Here is a 16,107-nt window from a genome sequence, read left to right as displayed (position 1 = left end):
CATTTTGCCCCGTGCCTGATGCCCCTGTGGTTGTTGCCCTGTGTTTGATGCCCCTGCTGTGATGGCTCTGGCTTTTCCTGCCAGCCCACTGCGCTCCCGAAGCACACTGGAATAAAAAAACCCACCAATGGGGCGGCTTAATCCACCACCGCGCTGCGCTGGACGGGTCTGCTCTTAATCCTCATCATCCCCCGTGTGTGTGTGTGTGTGTGTTTTACCTCGGCACATCTGTGTTTGGACAGAGGTCTTGGAACATTCCTACGTGATTTTGTGTGTTTGTATTTTACCTCTACTCATCCGCTTTTGCTCACAAACCTAAGAACATTTCAAGTAATTGTGTGTGTGTGTTTGTGTGTGTGTGCAGCAGTCAGAGGGTCCTGTAAGGGCTTATCATCCCCTGCATCCGGTGCCTTTCACATACACGGCTTTGTGTTGTGGGCTCATCTGAATCATATGAAGGAGTGAGGCAGTGCGCAGACAGCCAGGCGCTGACTACTGATTGGTTCAATTCTATCAGGAGGTGTGGTCAGGCTGATGCCAAAAGCTTTCAGGAAATGAGGAGACTCTCTCCTGATCATATAGTCACATTAATGATGTCATCCAGAGGAAAAGAGTAAAGGGGGAAGGAAGAGAGTGATTTAGAGAGAAAGAGAGAATGAGAACAGGAGTAGAGGAGGATGGGTTTGATCATGAGGTGAAAAACAGAAAAAAGAGAAAATATTTCAGCTTAGGCCGGACTCAGGAGGTAGACATGACACACACACACACACACACAGACAGACATGAGACACAGAGATGAATAGAGAGAGAGAGAGAGAGGAGGAGGAGAGAAATAGAATATATATGTCTAGTGTGTGTGGTTATTGTCACTAAAGTGGATTAACACACATTCACACATCTCAGAAACACACATGCACATACTAACATTTCGCGCACACACTCCCACAGGCTCATGCACACACGAGAGTGGCACACACACACACACACACACATTTTGTGTCTCTCTCAGCACTGTGAGTGAGTCATATTGACATTAATATGATTCACAGAAGGTCTGCTGAGTTTAATGCAGTTTCCCTCTCTAGGCTCTCACAGTTCACACGGTGTGTGTGTGTGTGATGTAATATTTATAAGAAAGTGAAAAGAAGCATATTGCTGCAGAACTGGACCCAGAGGCCCCTGAGCTCAGGGCAACAGACAGGGCAGAGGAGCTTCGTCAGGAGTTAGGACACACTCACACATATTGAAGTCAGGGACACACACACACACACACACACATTGGAGTCAGGGCCACACACACATTGGAGTCAGGGCTACAGGGAGAAGAACACACACACACACACACATCCACCATCTCCTGGATGTTCTCTCTATCTCTGATACTCTCTCTCTCTGATTCTCTCTCTCTCTCTGATTCTCTCTCTCTCTCTGGTTCTTGCTCTCTCTCTCTGATTCTCTCTCTCTCACTCTCTCTCTCATTCTCTCTCTGTGATTTTCTGTGTTCATTTGGGTAACTTTCATTGATTGGAAATCAGTTCTGGCCTGAACAGAATCTGTGTTAGGGGTTAAGGTAATTTCAAGACAAGACTGACATAATAGCTGTGGGGATTTAAGTGCTTTAAATGTAACAACTTGTGATGGCATAACTTTAGGTGAATCCAGAATTTGAGTGATCTCTTTTGAATATTAATCAATAGTGGAAATCGGCCTAATTCTGCCCTGCATTCTTTTGTGGGTGTCTTTCTTTGTACGTGTAAGATATGCCTACACAATTTAGCAGGCAGGGTATCTACAGGGTGTCTGTCCACATTTCTTTTTATTGCATAAAATGCTCTATCTCTCTTTCTAATTCTCTGTATCTCTCTCGCGCGTGCTCTCTCTGATTTTGTGTATCTCTCTCTCTCTCTCTATCTCTGATTCTCTGTCTCTCTGCTCCCCCTTCCCCTGGTCTATAATTAATGGATGCTCACATGTGGTGTAGTGCAGCAGCAGTGAACTGGACCAGTGATTAATTCACAGTGTAAACTACGTTACATCATTTTTTTTCTGGTATCTTAGGAATAATACATACATACATCTCGTGCATATATTACATACAGTACATACATCTCACGCATATATTACATCACATATTATATACATCAGTGGTTCCCAAAGTAGGTGTTGCCAGACGTCAAAGGGGGGGTCGCAAGATATTTTTCACAAATAGCATATTTCAACCATAATTGTAACAAAAGATAAAGATGGTAGTTACATTTCGAATAAAAGTCTTTCGATTTTCTTTGCGCCTTCTGACTCCTGGTGTGATTACGACAGATAAATGACAACAGCATCAGTTTCATCATGGTTCAGTATGGTTGTTAAAATTTAAATAATATTATGGTTGTTAGGCTGTTATGTTCTCTTGTGGTATTATGCGTGTGTTTCAATAGGCCTATTAGTGCGTGTGTGTCGTAACGTTTGTAGTTCTACCACCTCCAGGGGTAGTGGGGGTCACAAGTCACTGGCACCGTTATTTTGGGGGTCGGGAGCTGAAAAGTTTGGGAACCCCTGGTGTACATTACCTCTCTAATGATAACAGAATTCCTCTCACATAGTCATTATGGCATTGATGTCTCATTTCTAATGTCTGAGGGAAGGGCATTTTAGAGCAAGATGAAGATGCTCTACTCAAACATACACTGCATGATTGATGCATATATACGCAAGTCCTTCTTCTCTCTAAACACATGGCCAAAAACAAAGTTGCAGTGTAAAAAAGGTCCAAGGTCAGTGAAATAAGGGCGTGCAGCAGAGAGGGTGAGACTTCAGGATGGAACACATCCCATAATATACAACCACAGAGGAAGCAGGGGATGAACACACGACATACGCCCGACACAGACAACTCAAAAGGACATCCTACATCTACTGCTGTGGGGCAAGAACTGGAGGTCTCTGCAACATTTACATTCAAATGGGATATGTGACTGAATATAAACAAGGGATCACATAAACATGCTCTCTCTTCTCCACTGTATAATACAACAGGAATCATTCAGTTCTGAGGTCTGTGATATGTATGTGTGTGTGTGTGTGTGTGTGTGTGTGTCAGTGTGAGCTGAGTTTTGAGGTTTGCTTTGTGTGTGAGTGTGTGTGTGTATTCTTGGCCATTAGAACACCATGACACAGCGCCACAGTCTGTTCTTTGATAGGTTGTCTTGGAGACAGCAGTAGAGGTGACCTCATTGTGGTTAACCCTCGATGAGTCTCTAGGGGTTCCTGTTAATGAGGTGACATCATCCCCTCTCCATCTGACAGCTGGGACAGAGACCTGGCAGGCTTCCCTGCCCCATGTCGCCATGACAACAGAGGTGGGGGATGCAGGTGGTTCCCCCGGAGACAAGAGATGGTTTTCACCTGTGGTGTCTCCGGGGCCAAGTTAAGCACTGACGTGCACACACACAGACACACACACAAATACACAAATATTGAAATACACACACCTAACAAAATCACACAGCAAGTTCATCCCTTATCCAGCTATAACAATGTAATCAGCTTTAGTAACAACTGATTGCTCCAATTGCTCCATATAAATGATCATCAGCTGTATCAGCTGTCCCTCATACACCTTTCTCTCTCTCTGACTGTCCATCCTCTCAATCTCACTCTCTCTCTTTCTTTCTGCTGTAGAATGTGTGTGTGTGTGTGTGTGTCTAAGGTTTGTTGATCAGCCGATGTGGGGGGCATTTTTAGCCCTGGTCTGATAGTGGATGGTGGACAGTGAACATAGATTCTCTGGGGGTCATCTATTATTCATGGTCCAGGGTTATAATGGAGCCTTAGACTCAAAGTGGCCTCCGTGTAATTGATATGACCTGACCTTTGACCTCTAATCTCTGATCCGTTATTCCGTCTCATTTCCCTCTCTCACACAGAGACAGAGAGACATAGAGAGAGAGAGAGAGACGTTTCATTTAACAGTATTGACCTGCCATTCAAACCTTTACATTAGTGTGTATTGTGTATGTGTGTACATCGTGTATGTGTTTGTATCGTGTATGTGTGTGTTGTGGTGTCCGTGGCTATTTCCAGTGTTGTGTAATGTTTGTGTGACCTTTGTAAAACCAGAGGGCCACAGATTGACACTAATCCAGTGTGCTGAATCCCTGTAATATTTCACTAATGACTTATGATACACACACACACACACACAAACAGACATGCACTCACACACAAAGAGACACACACACATGCACTCACACACACACACACGCACACACTCACTCACACACAAACACACATGAACTCAAACACACACACACACAATCACAAACACAAACGCACAAACAAACACACAAACACACACAGCATAATTACTGCCGTGACTGGAGTTGCCCCTTCAGTGTTTTGTATTCACTGCTCAGTTGACATCCAGATGAAAGGCCACCAAAGATCCTTTATCAACCGTCTCTGGCCATACAGACCCAGAGTAGAGCAGGCTGGCAGAGTGGCAGAGTAGAGCAGGCTGGCAGAGTAGAGCAGAGTGGCAGAGTAGAGTAGAGCAGAGTAGAGCAGGCTGGCAGAGTGGCAGAGTAGAGCAGGCTGGCAGGCTGGCAGAGTAGAGCAGGCTGGCAGAGTAGCAGAGTAGAACAGGCTGGCAGGCTGGCAGAGTAGAGCAGGGTGGCAGAGTAGCAGAGTAGAGCAGGCTGGCAGAGTAGCAGAGTAGCAGAGTGGCAGAGTAGAGCAGGCTGGCAGAGTAGAGCAGAGTGGCAGAGTAGAGCAGGCTGGCAGAGTGGCAGAGTAACAGAGTGGCAGAGTAGAGCAGGCTGGCAGAGTAGAGCAGAGTGGCAGAGTAGAGCAGGCTGGCAGAGTGGCAGAGTAGAGCAGGCTGGCAGAGTAGCAGAGTAGAGCAGAGTGGCAGAGTAGAGCAGGCTGGCAGAGTAGCAGAGTAGAGCAGGCTGGCAGAGTAGCAGAGTAGAGCAGAGTGGCAGAGTAGAGCAGGCTGGCAGAGTAGCAGAGTAGAGCAGAGTGGCAGAGTAGAGCAGGCTGGCAGAGTGGCAGAGTAGAGCAGGCTGGCAGAGTAGCAGAGTAGAGCAGGCTGGCAGAGTAGAGCAGGCTGGCAGAGTGGCAGAGTAGAGCAGGCTGGCAGAGTAGCAGAGTAGAGCAGAGTGGCAGAGTAGAGCAGGCTGGCAGAGTGGCAGAGTAGAGCAGGCTGGCAGAGTAGCAGAGAGCAGGCTGGCAGAGTAGCAGAGTAGAGCATGCTGGCAGAGTAGAGCAGACTGGCAGCTACATGCCTCCACCATCACCCCAACCAAAGCCCACACACTCATATGGGCAAACACCCACAAGAAGACCTCTGCAAATGCACCACTCACCTGTGCATAATGGCTACAGCACACCGCATCACCAGTAAACACACTTGCAAACCGGCCACAGCAAATTACTGATAATAGTTTGTTTTGTATAATGTGTACTTTTCTGATCTATTCTACGCCTATTTTGTTAAACCTATTTTATTTTGTAACACGTCTATTTCTGCACATAGTATAAGTGTGCTTTAGTTATTTTTATTTTATTAAACATTGTCATAAGTATTTTGGACTTCAATCTAGTTGACTCTTGAATGGGGGACTGTGGGTGCTTTGGGAAATGTCCCAGGGATACTACATTGTTTAGGGACAGGTGGGAATGGTATTGAATGTAGGGGTGGGGGTTTCTGGAAAGGTTTCAGGGATGTTATATTATTCAGGAACAGGTGATAATGTACCTTTTTTGCATGTCACATTTCAGGTGTGCTACATTGTTATAGGTTTAAATGGTCTTGAATAGGGGTGATGGCACTCTGGATAGGTTTGGGGTGGGGTATGCAACATTCAGGTGCTCTTAGCATAAGTTCAGAGCATGGGACATTATATAGCCTTACCATCAAGCACTAGTGGTACACAAAACACAAGTTGAACTTAAGTTGCTGACTGTTTGCCTTGGCACACTGACCCAGGTCTGGGTCAGCGGTTTCATTAAGCATGATCATTTGTAACCTGTGTAACATGTGTAACCTTGAATTTCCCCATGGGGATCAATAAAGTATCTATCTATCTATCTATCTATCTATCTATCTATCTATCTATCTATCTATCTAACCGGCATTAAATCACTTCTGTTGTGTGTATGGCATACTCTTTTATCGACTCTGGTGGTTAGACTGACATATCAATATGATCCTACCCCCACCCTGTACACACAGCTCGAGTCCAGTGTTGTGGTTTCCTGGGTGTTAAAGGCTAGGCTACAGGATATATGAAGGTATGACACAAAATAAGTTATGTGAATGATAAACAGTTTATTAAATCGATGAGGGAATTCACGATGAGGTAAAAAAAAAAAAGTAGTACAATGACACACAACGATGATTTGCACCTTACAGGTCCAGAAATTGTGTCAAAACATTTCTCACTCGTTTCCCCTCGATTTCGTCATCATCTGCGTTCTGTTGCAGAACTGTAGGCCTAGTTGGTGGCTGGACATCTCGGTCATACTTGAGAGCATCATTCAAGCTGTGCTCGTTCACAGGTTCTTTCTGAATTTCACAAAAGTTGTGAAGAACAAAACAAGCATAGATTACATAAGGAAGGTCATCCATATTAATGTCCATAACATTCCTCAAAGCAGCAAACCGTGCTTTTAGACGCCCGAATGCACATTCAATCACCTTGTGTGCCTTGATATGTGCCTGTCCATAATGCTGCTCTTGAGGGGTGACTCCACCATTGGGGTATTCGGTCATGAGGTTCGGCATCAGGGTATACGCTGGGTCACCCAGAAGGAACACAGGGACTGCATCCTCACCCTCCACCAACTCTTTCGGACAGGAGGGTATTGTCCCATCTTTCAGGTCCCTGCACAGCTTTGAGTTGGCAAATATGTGCCCGTCTTGCGTACCACCTGGCCATTTCACCACAACGTCCATGAAGCAGTATTTATAGTCACACGTCGCTTGCACATTCAAAGAGACCTTTCCCTGGCTGTTTATGTAGTCTCTGGAGTTAATCCTGGATAATTTTACCTCGATGTGAGTGCAGTCAATTGCGCCCAAGCACTGTGGCATACCGTGTGTTTTGTTGAAGTTGACGACAAGCTCTTGCACCTCGGCTTCCGTTTTCGGTGTGTCGATATACTCGGGACCCAGGAAGGTTGTGATAGCCTTACAGACTTGCCGGATGACAACTGAAACACATTGTCGTGAAAGTCCAAATGCGTTGGCAGTTTCCCGAAGCCTCCCATCGTCACGTAGGTAGTACAGCGTGCATGCCACCTTTTTGAGTACATCAACGGGCGCTCTCATTGTGGTTTGTGTTCCTTCCACATGCGTACGTAATTTTTCGCTCAGCATAATCATGGCCGATCTGGACATTTGAAAGTTGTCGCGCCATTGTTCCGCAATCACAGCATCATTCACAAAATTGTCCCACCAAGCACTGGTTCTTCCCGGCCTCACCCAAAATCGGCGCTGCGTGTACGGTCGACGACGACGCAGGTCTGCACTATCGCTGCACACGATGGCTTCAATGATAGCACGCCTCCTGCGTAAGTACGTCTGTGTAACATTGCAAAAATCAGAATATACCTGAGCTAGAGATGCTACCGAAGACAGCAAGGCCGCTATAGCCTGTTCTTCGTTCTCCATGTTGCATTCACTGCTAGCAAGCTCGGAAATAGTTTCCTGAGTCCTGGAGAGTTGCAGTCTGCATACATCACTTGTAGAGCCAGATGATTTCTTATGGATTTCTTCCGGGAAAAGGGCACTTGGCCATTATCACGTGATACATGCACAACGAATCAGGGAAGGAAACATCGGATTGACAAGGTCCACTCACAGAGAAGTTGTAAACCGGCTCTGCCAATCAGGAAGGGAATATGGACTTGTACTATTATACTATTTATTTATTTATTTATTTGTTTGTTTGTTTGTTTTATTTTTAACAAGCTTTATTGAAAACAAGACAGGTATACCTTACAAGGACAAGCAGTGTAAGAGGTCGAGAAATGAAAAGTTAGCTGAAAATAAATAAAATTATAATAAAAACATTATGTAAATAAATAAAAATAAGACAAAAAGAGATCAGTGTACATCTTCATGGTTGTTACACTCGTTTTAAAATTAATAAATGTCACTGTTATGATATATTTACCAAACTGTCACATGAAAACTTCAAAATCTTGAAACATTTTTAGCAAACGGATGCAGAATTTGCCATACAGGTTCTGGACTTGTAGTTTACCAGAGACAATAAAAGGAAAAGGATCATATTAGATCCTTATGGGTTCCCTCGTCTACACGAAAACGGAAAGCCTGTGTATTCAAATCAAAATGATGCTTCTTCAAAATTTTCCCCATTGTAGCAACTGGAATGGAATTGTAAAGACTTGCAGATTTAAACAAAAATAAAATAGTTTGGATGTAGTCCTACTCCTTAGCCACCCCCCCCCCCCCCCCTCACCGGCCCCCTCTCTCTGTCTCAAGTGTGTGTGTTGTTGTCACTCTCTGTCTCTAAAGCGTGTGTGCTGTACTGAGCGTCAGTGGATAATTGGCCTGAGGATGGCAGAAGCTCAGCATCCTGCTTCATTGCAGCATCATCAGCAGCAGCATGGCTAAAGCGGCCCTGTTATGAAACTGCCCATCTGAGCTCCTCTGGTGCCAACCTCCACTGTCCCTGTCACGTGTGTGTATGTGTGTGTCTCTCTCATGGCAGGGTGGGATGGTGAAGGACAGGATTACTGTGCTTTTGCCTCTCTGTCTGGCGCGCGCGCACACACACACACACACACACACACACACACACACACACACACAGAGTCAGTAATCAAGGATCTATGATTCTGCTCAAAGGAACTGTAGAATTCCTCCTTAAGGTTCTGGAACCATCATTGGTTCATTTGGAGTCCTCTTTTAAGAGTTCCTAAGCGTTTCTCACCTCTTTTCCTCAGTTCTGTGTGTCTTCAACTGTGATTTCTTTCTGTAGGTTTATCAGAGACTGCAGATATGTTTTCATGTTTGACAAAGTGAGATGCTTCCCACAGGCTAGAGATGAGGTGGAGAAGACAGGGGTCTCAATTGTTGTAAATTATTTTATTACAATCACTTCATTTGATTGCAGTATCAGATCTTCTTCTTTTTTAGGTCTTACTGTAATACTCTTGACCATTCTGTTGGTTGATGGAATTTGTTGTTTCTTTTCATTAAGGCCACTGAGCATCAAATGCGGATTCTGCTGTGGAAAATAGTATTAACTGATGATAGTAAATACCCAGTATATTGTTACAGCTAAACCTAGCTTCTGTAATCTTTCAACCAAGGTAAGGAGTCATGTTGATTAGGGGTGTGCAGTACGGATAGTAGCACTATATTATAGCAAAATAGAAGTTGCGCTATCATGATAGAATGCTATGTTACCCTTAAGTTATAATATACAGTATATAGTCTTGTTTGTTAGTACATCTTTGGAATGATAGGGTATTAGAAAGCTTTGGGTTCTGTAAGGGTCTTGAGCCTGAGCTTAGAGTTTGATATATTTCACAGAGGGCTGTGGAAGGAAGGATAGTTGTCTGTTTGAAAATATATTAGCTGGTGTACCTCAAGGACCAATGCTGGGTCCCCACATGGGAAAAGTGACATCTATTAGGAGAAACACCACAACCATCTGATTGTAACCTCTCTGTACAAATGTGTAACAACTGACCCTACAACATTTGTGACTTATAATGATAATTATAATAATACTGTAAAATGTGTTTGTTTTGTGAACACTCCAGAGTCAAAACCCCATATGTTTTTGTTGTGACCTGGGATTGGATATGCATTATAGAGGCATCTCATTATTTCATTAAAGGCTTCTGTGTATGCTTAACCTCAGTTACTGAAGGGTGGCATTGTGGATTGTAGGGAATACCAACAGCACTAATAGTATGGGGATAACATCACATTGGTGATATATTATAGTGGATTCAGAGGTGGTGTTTTGTAACTATGTAGGCATCTGGAATTGCTCTAAGGTTCACTATGTGCATTAATGCATGTGTCTGATGGACACTAGACATGCGATCAAGGCATGTAGTCACTGATCTATGTCTAGTGAATGCCCTAGTGCCTAAATGCTGTGGTGAAGGCAGACTTGGTGTTCATTCAGTCAGTTAAACTCAGAAGACAAATGGCACAAGAACAGTATTCTCTTCTAAATGTATTTAATTGACCATTAAAAATCAAATATGGTATTTTCAACACTGGCTGTCATTATGCTCCAAGCTCCGCCGCAGATGTTAATCGAGCTGTTCAGAGTAAGAGTCTTAAAGGCAGTCAGAGGTACGTGTGGGTTACTACAGTGTTGGTGAATGGGGTGATGGGAAGTGTAGTTTTAATTAAAAGGTGTTGAAAGGTGGTCATGTCTAAGCAGCGGTGGCGAATCCCACGCGGTTGTAAGTACGGTCGTACACGGAGTAGTATTCCCTGAGGAATACATCTCCCAGAATCCACATGGGCCTTCCACTGAAGTCTTGCTGGGAAGTGGGCTGGATGCCAAACATGCAGTATCCATTCTGACCCTGGAAAAGAGAACAGGCAGCATTATGGTTTGTCATACAGAAATAAATGCCACAGAAATTATGTCAAAAACATATAGCAGTGGTAGTGTAGTGGTTAAAGAGCTGGGCTAGCATGCATTAGCCTGAAAAGTTGTGCGTTAAATTGCTGTCTTCCACCGTTGTGGCCTTGAGCAAGGCACTTAACCTCTAGTTGCTCTGGGGAGACTAGCCCTTGTAATATTATTGACATACTGTATGTAAGTCGCTTAGGTAAACGCGTCTGCCAAATGAATAAATGTAAATATAAATTTATCTCCATATTTTCATCGCTCTCTGTCTCTCTCTGTGTGTGTGTGTGTGTGTGTGTGTGTGTGTGTATGCATGTGTGTATGCATGTGTGTGTGTGTGTGTGTGTATGTGCGCACACGTGTGTGTGTATGAGTGTGTGTGTGTGTGTGTGTGTGTGTAAAACTCACCTGCTCAAGGTAAGCAGAGGGGGGGACGGGGAAGGCCACTCCACTAATGACCACGGTCAGAGTGGGCAGGTTGCTGGCTTGGTCACAGCTGATGTAGTACTGCAGGGGCAGACAGGAGAGGACGATTAGATAGAGAGACAAAGGAAATGGAGCAATGACAGAGGTGCAGCAGGTTATTCATGCAGGTCTGTCATGTTATTATCCCTAAAGCTGAATTGATATAAGATTATTATTATAGTAGGTGTAACACAGTGAAGGGTATAAAAAATATAATAATGATAGATAAAAGGAATGATGGAGGGGTGAATAGAAATAGATGGATGAATGGATAGATGGACAGGTATTTAGAGATAGATGGATAGATGGTTACAGGAATAAATGAAATGGCTAATGGATGAAGAGATTGATGGATGGATGTATGAATACATACAATGGATAATTGGATGGATGAATGGCTAGATTGATGGATGGATGGATGAATGGCTAGATTGATGAATGGATGGATGGATGGATGGGTGGATGGTTAGATTGATGGATGTGTAAATGGATGGATAGATTGATGGATGATTGTATGAATAGATGAAATGGATAATTGAATGGATAAATGGATAAACTGATGGATGGATGAATTGCTAGATTGATGTGTGGATGGATAGATTAATGGTTATATTGATGGATGTGTGGATGGATGAATGGTTAGATTGATAGATGTGTGGATGAATGAATGATTAGATTGATAGATGTGTGGATGAATGAATGGTTATATTGATGGATGGATGAATTGCTAGATTGATGGATGGATGGATAGATTAATGGTTATATTGATGGATTTATGGATGGATGAATGGCTAGATTGATAGATGTGTGGATGAATGAATGGTTTGATAGATGTGTGGATGGGTGAATGGTTAGATTGATGGATGGATGAATGGTTAAATTGATGGATGTGTGGATGGATGAATGGTTAGATTGATGGATGTGTGGATGGCTGGATTAATGTCCTCACCACGCCGTTGTACTGCTGGGCCCCAATGCTCTGCATCAGGGAGGAGAAATAGGTAGAGGGCACTGCCAGACCGGGAGTACCAGTGTCCACGATGGCAGCACAGCCCTGCTGGCACCAGCCGGTCTCCTGGCCATTAATCTGGAATCTGAGCAAGATGGAGCACGCCATCACATAACAGGCTCACAGTGTCACATAAGAAAGCCCTGTAAGGCTCACACTATCACATAACATGGCTCCCTAAAACTCACTCCATCACATAACATGGCTCTCTAAAACTCACGCTATCACATAACATGGCTCCCTGAGTCTTAGGGACTCACATTATCACATAACATGGCTCCCTAAAACTCATGCATGTCACATAACATAGCTCCCTAAGACTCACTCCATCACATAACATGGCTCTCTAAAACTCACTCCATCACATAACATGGCTCCCTAAGACTCACGCTATCACATAACATGGCTCCCTAAGACTCACGCTATCACATAACATGGCTCTCTAAAACTCACGCTATCACATAACATGGCTCCCTAAGACTCACATTATCACATAACATAGCTCCCTAAGACTCACGCTATCGCATAACATGGCTCCCTAAGACTCATGCAATCACATGACATGGCCCTCAATGTGTTGCTGGTAGTGTTACTATCAACACATACCTATTGTTTCAAAACTTTCTCATTGATATTTACAAAACTTTTGCATGCTATATTTACATTTTGCATTTTAGGTTTCAGGGATGGGGAACAGAAAAGGCTGAATGCAATAATTCAGAAAGTGTAATACAACTATGTTTCTTAAAATGTTTTCAATAAATATCTGTTCTACGGTAAGTCCTATGCTAGGCTTACACAGAGCTTTAGGGCTGAAAGAGAGAGAAGAGAAAGAAAAGGATGACAGTGGCTCAGAGGTGGAGGAGAGAGAGAAAGAAAGGGATGACAGTGGCTGGGAAGTGGAGGAGAGAAAGAAAGTGTTGTTTACCCCTGCATCATGATCTCCCACCATGACTCGGAGATGACGTTGGTCCAGGTGATCTGACTGGCCATCTTGCTGCTGTCCAGCTCGCCAAAGGACATCTCGCTGCCGTACTGACCACTAGGCAGAAGGGGGAAAATGTGATGTTAGTGGAACCTCACGCTAGCATCACACCATGTTGAGTTTAACCTCAGTTTTTGGGGGGGGGGGGGTTCTAAATACATGTTAATGCCTTTGGGTGTTGCCCCGAGATGAGTTAGATTCCATTTTCGTATTTAACAAATCTAAGCAGTACAGGCGCAGGTAGAGCACAAGTGAGTTTGCTGGGATAAGAAGAGCAAACTTGAGCTTACCGGGACAAGTAGAACACAGGTATGTTTACTGGGACAGGTAGAACACACAGGACAGGTAGAACACAGGTGAGTTTACCGGGACAGGTAGAACACACGGGACAGGTAGAACACAGGTGTACATAAGTATATATACTCTTTTGATCCTGTGAGGGAAAATTGGTCTCTGCATTTATCCCAATCTGTGAATTAGTGAAACACACTCAGCACACAGTGAGGTGAAGCACACACTAATCCCGGCGCAGTGAGCTGCCAGCTACAACAGCGGCGCTCGGGGAGCAGTGAGGGGTTAGGTGCCTTGCTCAAGGGCACTTCAGCCGTTGCCACTGGTTGGGGCTCGAACCGCCAACCCTCCGGTAACAGGTCCGGAGTGCTAACCAGTGTGCCACGGCTGCCCCCACGGCTTACCGGGACAGGTAGAGCACACGGGACAGGTGGAACACAGGTGTGCTTACCGGGACAGGTAGAAGGCCACAAAGTCCTGCTGCAGAACGCCCTGCTGCATCATGGTGTCCATGAGGGTGGGCTGCTGGGAGGCGGCGATCTGGGGATAGGCCAGACCCACGATGCCAGCGAAGGGGGTAGGAGCGGTGTTCAGGGTCTCGCTCAAGCCAACCATCTGGTTAGTGACTGTGAGGCCTCCCAACTAATAAGGCATCAAGGGTTATACAATTATATAATATATTTCTCAGAATTGGAGTACATATATATTATTCACTGGTTCTGATTCTAATGGAACGGCAGTGTTTTGTGTTGTGCTTTGTGTTTGAGTCTGTGTTTCCATTTTGCAGACAGACACCTCAACTAATCTGGACCAGCAGTCCTATATAGCGGCTTGTAGCTTTTTAAATATTTGGAAAAGAGATATGAGTTTGTGTTGCCTATATTCAGTATTGTTTATTTATTGTATTTTGTCTCTAGTCATGGAACCCAAAGACAGAAGTAGGATCACTATGGTGGTGGGTGGCTGAGAATGAGATGGTGTGATATACAAAAAGACTTAAGATCACTGTGATCATGGTTGAGATGTGGTGATTTAGAGGTCCGGTGTAGTCTTAGTGTGTGTGTGTGTGTGTGTGTGTGTGTGTGTGTGTGTGTGTGTGTGTGTGTGTGTGTGTGTGTGTGTGTGTGTGTGTGTGAGAAGTCTTACGCTGATGGTGTCGTAGCCCAGATAGGCAGTCATGCCTCCAGCTCCGTACTGAAGGGTGAAAGTCTTGCCAGACGGCTGCCAGGTGGAGGAAGACTGAGGGTTGAACTTCTGGTGGACGTCTGGACACACACACACACACACACACACACACACACACACACACACACACACACACACACACACACACACACACACACATAGTTTAGACACATAGTTAGAGTTAATGAGTTATTTTTTCTTCCTGGTGTTAGTTAGAACTGTTCACGCTTATAACTATCAGATGACCATGACAAGCTGAGGAGTGGAATTAGTACCTCTATCATGGTAGAATTATTATGAGTTTATGCCAGACCCGGGCCAGATTTGAGACAGCTCAGGGTCAAAGCCACAGTATAGTTGCTGTAATCTGGATAGGGGCACTTACTGCAGGCCTGTGAGTTGCAGTACACAGAGTCCACCCACAGGTTGGAGGAGCCGGTATCAAAGAGCACCTGTACGGACTGGGGAGGGGTGCCGATGGAGATGGCGCCGTAGTAGTAGCCCTGGAGAACAGAGGAGTTTCATAGAGGTGTAGTAGTGTTCCTTACGCCTGGAGTTATCGAAATGTGTAGCTCCTGCTTATGAAGGTTGTAGTTAAGGAGTTACGGCAAGTTACGGCATTATAGGCAGTAGTTTATGAAAGGTGTAGTTTTTACACCTATAGTTTATGGAGAATGTAGTTTGTAAGAGCTGTAGTTCATGAAAGCTGTAGCTTATGAAAGCTTCTTATTGTCAAGGTTGTAGTTTAGGGAAAAGTGTCGTTTGTCAGAGCTGTAGTTCCTGAAAGCTGTAGTTCATGAAAGATCTCCTTTGTGAAAGATGTAGTTTGGGAAAGATCTACTTTATGAAAGCCATAGTTTCTGAAAGATCTACTTTATGAAAGCTATATTTTAGGAACGATGAATTATTTACTCACCTGGAAGAGAAGGGACATCATAGTGGCTCCGTAGGAAGCCTGCACCTCAGCAGACTGGAACTTGAGGCCGGGGTCCACATAGGGGTACTTCCTGCCTTCATCCTTTCTCTTCATCAGGGGTACCCTATGGGTTAGCAGACCGTTAGCCGTTAGCCTATGTGTTATGGGTTTGTGGTTCGCAGACTGTTAGCTGTTAGCCCATGTGTTATGTGTTCGAGGGTGAGCAGACCGTTAGCTGTTAGCCCATGTGTTCTGGGTGTTGGGATTAGCTAGCAGACCCTTAGCTTTTAGCCCATGTGTTATGGGCGTGGACATCAATATATAGATAGATAGATAGATAAATAGATAGATAGATAGATAGATAGATAGATACTTTATTGATCCCCAAGGGGAAATTCAAGGTCTCAGTAGCATACAGACATCACACACAACATTCACTAACAGCAGAAAAAGTAATTAAAAGTATATAATATAAAAAAACACAACAAGCAATAAGGACAGTAGAAGATAAAGAATATACTAAAATACAAATGATACTAAATAACACTAAATCTAAATCAAGTCTAAGAGAGAAGGAGTGAGATCATAGAGAAGGTAATGTAAGAGTGAGATCGGAGAGAAGGAAATG

The 16,107-nt window shown here is 44.2% G+C and overlaps 3 protein-coding genes across 3 annotated transcripts in view; 1 reads left to right on the top strand and 2 right to left on the bottom strand.

Annotated features, from left to right (window-relative positions):
• The window catches only part of mapk8ip2 (mitogen-activated protein kinase 8 interacting protein 2), a 65,378-nt gene that overhangs the window by 6,030 nt on the left and 43,241 nt on the right, over positions 1-16,107 (top strand).
• Positions 6,306-7,827, bottom strand: LOC121723762 (putative nuclease HARBI1). Its single transcript, XM_042109848.1, has 2 exons — positions 6,695-7,827; positions 6,306-6,562 (listed from the first exon to the last, which is right to left on the bottom strand). Exons 1-2 carry the CDS (start codon positions 7,667-7,669, stop codon positions 6,404-6,406), a joined length of 1,134 nt encoding a protein of 377 aa, XP_041965782.1. The 5' UTR covers positions 7,670-7,827; the 3' UTR covers positions 6,306-6,403.
• LOC121723763 (pepsin B-like) lies at positions 10,342-15,655 on the bottom strand. Its single transcript, XM_042109849.1, has 8 exons — positions 15,480-15,655; positions 14,949-15,066; positions 14,525-14,643; positions 13,830-14,020; positions 13,031-13,144; positions 12,043-12,187; positions 11,037-11,135; positions 10,342-10,581 (listed from the first exon to the last, which is right to left on the bottom strand). The coding sequence occupies exons 1-8, from the start codon at positions 15,591-15,593 to the stop codon at positions 10,426-10,428; spliced, it is 1,056 nt and encodes a 351-aa protein (XP_041965783.1). The 5' UTR covers positions 15,594-15,655; the 3' UTR covers positions 10,342-10,425.

This window comes from Alosa sapidissima, chromosome 11, assembly GCF_018492685.1.
Source record: "Alosa sapidissima isolate fAloSap1 chromosome 11, fAloSap1.pri, whole genome shotgun sequence".
Classification (NCBI taxonomy): Eukaryota; Metazoa; Chordata; class Actinopteri; order Clupeiformes; family Clupeidae; genus Alosa; species Alosa sapidissima.
This window is presented reverse-complemented; position numbering and strand designations above follow the sequence as displayed.